Source organism: Agrilus planipennis, unplaced genomic scaffold (genome assembly GCF_000699045.2).
Source record: "Agrilus planipennis isolate EAB-ADULT unplaced genomic scaffold, Apla_2.0 scaffold2, whole genome shotgun sequence".
NCBI lineage: Eukaryota > Metazoa > Arthropoda > Insecta > Coleoptera > Buprestidae > Agrilus > Agrilus planipennis.
The window spans coordinates 2492367-2497243 of record NW_020442464.1 but is presented as its reverse complement, the minus strand read 5'-3'; the positions used below and the strand labels follow the sequence as shown (position 1 = coordinate 2497243).

General features: G+C 33.1%; 1 protein-coding gene across 1 annotated transcript in view; it reads right to left on the bottom strand.

Annotated features, from left to right (window-relative positions):
* LOC108736290 (probable Na(+)/H(+) antiporter nhx-9) overlaps nt 1-4877 on the bottom strand; it is a 52922-nt gene continuing 48045 nt past the window's right edge. The window contains exons 9-13 of the mRNA XM_025980998.1: nt 4523-4532; nt 4222-4281; nt 3540-3707; nt 2877-3138; nt 1-518 (exon numbers count right to left, since the gene is read on the bottom strand). Of these exons, the coding sequence (XP_025836783.1) occupies nt 287-518; nt 2877-3138; nt 3540-3707; nt 4222-4281; nt 4523-4532 (732 nt within the window). The 3' untranslated portion in view covers nt 1-286. The remainder of the gene's footprint in view (nt 519-2876; nt 3139-3539; nt 3708-4221; nt 4282-4522; nt 4533-4877) is intronic.

Sequence of the window (4877 nt, the reverse complement as noted above, 5' to 3'; positions counted from 1 at the left end):
ATGAGTCATGTTTTTTCGTGCGTGCAGCCGTCTCCATCGAATTATAAGACGTTGTCACGTCAAAAGTTGAAAACGGGTAATCATTCCTTAATTTAAATGGGACCACTCTTGATCTACGGCATATCCGATAAAAAAAGAATAATTAAAATCGGGTCACAATCGTCTAAAAAGGCCTACATCATACGCAAAACTATTGAGTTTTTCTTGAAGTCGGTTAAAATCGCCTAACTTAATACTTAGGAATCGGCTAACTCTTAAATATCACACGTGAATGTTAAAACCTTTGCTAGAATCCAGCTTTCATCAAATCCAAGTCGTCAAGATCATCATCGTCATCCTCATCAACAGAACTTTCGTCAGTAGGCGTTGGAGAAGGGGACGAAAGCAGGGCCGTACTGGAAATACTGTTGTGACGTTCGCTTGTTCGAGGGGTTCGTGTGGTGCGTGTAGGTAAACACGAGGAGCGTCTCCAACGGTTACTGAGGACTTCTTCCGGGATCGCCTCCCGACTTAGAATCCTGCTGTTATTTTAAAGGATGTTAGAGCAAGATATTAACGCTGGAAAATTTTACAAAAACAGCAAAACGGAATAAATGCACTTTTAAAAGAAGCAACATAAGAAGTATTTTTGTGATTTTGTTTTAGATTTGTTTGTTTGAGGCACATAAGTAGAAAAAGGATTAAGGGTGCTCAAGTACATAGCTTAATACGTCGAAAAATATAAAAAAACGATTTATTTTTTTGATTTTTGATATTATTCTTTACAAAATTAAATAGGTATTTTGCATTCGGCATTTAAAGTACAGAAGGGATATCTATTAAATAAAATACTTTTGAAAAACCATTTTGCGCATCTCTAATTATTTCAGGTAAGTATTAAATTTACAAGAATAGGTAACAGTTTTATTAGTTATAAGACCTTGCTTGCTAATTCTATTATAAAATTCCTGACAGTAAGTTTAAAAATTATTTTCGTGGATCAGTAAACATATTGCTGAAGCTGNGATTGTGCCTCTTTGTCGCTCGTTCCGCGCTCTCGCTTGCACTTCAAGCCTTAAATGGAACGCCTCAGAGCGAGGTAACGCAGCATGAGTCATGTTTTTTCGTGCCTGCAGCCGGCTCCATCGAATTATAAGACGTTGTCACGTCAAAAAATTCTTTAGTCATTTAGTATTTTCAAGCGAACTTTGGAGTATTGACATTTGGGCTTTATTACTTCTTGTGTGATGTCATTTTGTAGAGAAAGGAATTCTTCTTTGAAACAAGTGGCATTAAAAATTAATTTCTTGCAATTTTGCCTGAAATGTAGTCAATTTTCTGTCCGGACGTTTGAGGCCTTTTATATAGTGAAAGAAGCAAAATAATACAATAATGACATATATGCTAATTAACTGCAGATATGTTTGTCGAAGTAACTTTTAAAAGTACATAAATTACCTGCATATTTGTTGCTAAAAAGCTTTAACATAATGTATAATTACATATAGAATGGATTTGTTAAAAATAAAAACAATGCTCATAAATTCGAAAACAAGATGATATTATAGGTACACCATTATGCATCCAGTGGGCTCAATTATTCATTCATGTCATAAGCCTATCTTTATTAACTTTCTACCACTGAGATAAAAATGTTGATCATAAGGCAATAAGGTAATAATAAAAAACAATTTGTAACACGAAGTGTTTTTGTCATTTTGTAGTCACAGTGTTATAACTAATTTATTATATTAAATATTTAACACCACTCTTCGTTTCGTTTTTAATTGGCGTCAACAGTTTCTCTTTTTTTGTAAAAACATACAAAAAAATGATCTCATTAATTATGGTAGTTATCGGTGGTGAGAGTATGTCCTTGATAAAAAAATTGTATTGCCGCAGTGACGTGGGGTATTGCACCATCTTTTCCGAGTTTTCGTTGCTGCTTTTATGAAATTGCGCATAAGCGACAAGGTTGAAGACCATTTCATTAAAAAGAAACAACGTCAGGCACCACAGCAAATGAAAAAATAGTTTATAAAGTATGGAAGTTCCTGCTTCCCTAAAATTTCCACGAAAGCCATACAAGAAGCCTACCGTGTCCTTTATAATACGTGTTGTAGCCGAAATAGCACAAAGAGCAGATAAATGTAACCACTGCTTTACCAGCTTTAGTAGCCTTGTGCCGGTAGAAAAATACGTAACAAACGTAATTATTATGCTATGAACATTTAAAAACACTAAAGCGATTTATTGTTTTATTACACTAATAGGTATAATAACTATTGCGTTTTAAACTGTTTCTCTCTATATTTTGCCGTACAGAGCATTTCACCTTTTCGTTATTTCCACACCACGAATTAAAACGGGAAATAAATTTCTAATTACACGTAAGTAAATAGTTCCACTTTTAAATATTAATTTCCTAATAAGGCTACTATAAATTGAAGTAATAATGTTACAACGAAAAATATTGTTAGCTGTAACCAAGGCCTGTGTAATTCCGGTGAATTTTAATGTATAGGTACTTGCATATTTAATTTTTTAATTTTATCTAATTGTAACAATTATTATTTTTGCAGTTAAATTAGTTAGCACTTGCTGTATTATTACCTGTAAAGCTAAAATAGCTTCACGCGCTTTATTATTTCTTCCAAACCCCAATTGGCTTTCGCTCAATAATTCTTCAGCCCATTTTGCATATTTTTTACTAATGCGTATGTGAGAAGTAGATAAGTAAGAAAAATAATGTTAATGACTGTTTCATGCATGTCAGTTAAGAGATTCGTACAACAAATGATTAAAACTGAATCGTTAATAGTAATACCTGCAACCAAAAAAAGAAAAAACCAAAACTTCTTACATGGTGATCGTTACAATTATCACTATTGACAGACCCCGTTAGTTCCAGCATAGAACCCCTTCGAACTGGCTTCTTTTGCGTAGGTGTGTGAGAGCCTTGCGACGTCCTTGGCCTTACGATGGCTCCCAGGGGATCAACAGGCAATTCGTTTTCTTCGATAAGTAGAACCGCATTCGCTCCTGAGGATCGTCGACGTTCCTTCTGGGGAGACACTTCAGGACTACTTGCTTGTCCTGAATTGGTACTGTCCTTTCTAAATAATCCTATTACAGAAGAACGAGGATTTTCAATTCCTCCTGGAATTGAAGACAAAATTAGTTATCAGTGGGATAAATTTAACAAAATCAGTCAAGTATGGGTTTGACTTATACATCATAGGTATAAAATGCATAATTTTAACAAAAGAATTTCCTCCGTAAAAATGCTTAGAAAATATAGGACTATTCCATCTGTTTTAACCGTAACGCTCCACAGAATGTTGTAAATTTCAAGTGGAAAAAGTTTTTATTATCATTTGTACATTCTGTATATGTCCAAAATTGAAATTAAAGAAGGCATAAGAGACATAGGCCACATTTAAAAGAGAGATCTTAAAAATCGGTTTAGTGGTTTGCGATAAAATCAACTTTGAAGTTATGTCACTTTTCCAATGGTGCATCAGTTTTGACGCGTAATGGAATTAAAATAGCGATCGTACCCAAGAACGTGGCAGAGGGCGAATTGTAGGCCAAATATTCTTTGTTTGAGGCCCAAGCGGGAAATTCGGACTGCTGTACTGGAGCAGAAAATTCGTTTTCATCGTTACGTTTCCACGGTAACATTCGTTCAGTAGCAGTTGGAGTAGCCACTCGACCAAGATCTACCCCTGGAATTAAACACGTTTTCAGGAACGCAACTACAAAACGTTGTCCCAGTAACATATCTTTTATAAATAACTTAGATTATAAGACTATTCAAGCAATTCAAGATGTATTATAGAAGGTCAAATATAATGAAAAATCCGTTGATATTCACTCAACTTTATATATTAAATAAAACATTTTACACCCTTAAATTGCTTGAATAGCTCTGTTGATTAATATGAGGAGAAGAGAAACGAAGATTATAGCTCAAATAAGTACGAAAACATTTATGTGTAGGTAAAGTAATTTCCATTGTAAAAGTGCTTTCCCTCAAATGAAAAAACTTTCCCCGATTTGATTAAAAGTTGGTCATTTATTAGAGATCCATTAACGGTAATTTATCATGTAAAAATTAGTTTTGAAACTCTCAACAGCTGAAAGAAATTTTGCCTGGATCATCAACTTGGAAATTATTTCTAATCTATATAAAATATTATTATCCGATTACGTGTAGCTCTTTTATTTAATTTTTCTTACCGTCGATTGATCCTCTTGATTCTCGTTTTCCGGGATCTATAAGGATACTATCGTCTGTAACTGAACAGATGTGTTTTATTAAATAGCTTCAGTATTAGCATTCATAGACCATAAATGCATGTTTGTTCAGGATGCGCCATGGAGAATTTTGGAAATTTTTTGGTGCGTAAATGTTATAGTGGAACTGTACCTATTTATACATATGTACACGTGTACTGGGTGCTCAAAATTATGTTTAAAGTTTGTGTAAATGTGTATATTACCTAGTTATATACTGCTGCAATAAAATACAGTGCAAAACTTTTCCACATCTTAAATTTAAAATTAAAAAAATAGTGATTATATGTATAAAGAAAGCCATACAGTAAGACACATGTTTGTTAAAACAATTTCTCATTTAAATATGGCAACAAAATTACGAAAAATTTTCAATTTGAATATGCTTACTATCATGGTAATATCAAAAACTGTCACTTCAGAAGGGAGGTCATTCATGTTTTATTTCTACTAATTAAAAAAAATTAATTTATTGAATTAAATGAAGAAATACATATGTCCATCGCATCCACCAAAAGTTTTTCATATTGTGTATCAAAAGAATGTCAGATTACTTTGTTTTTTTTATAAGTACTTATTTAATTATAATTTATTTAATA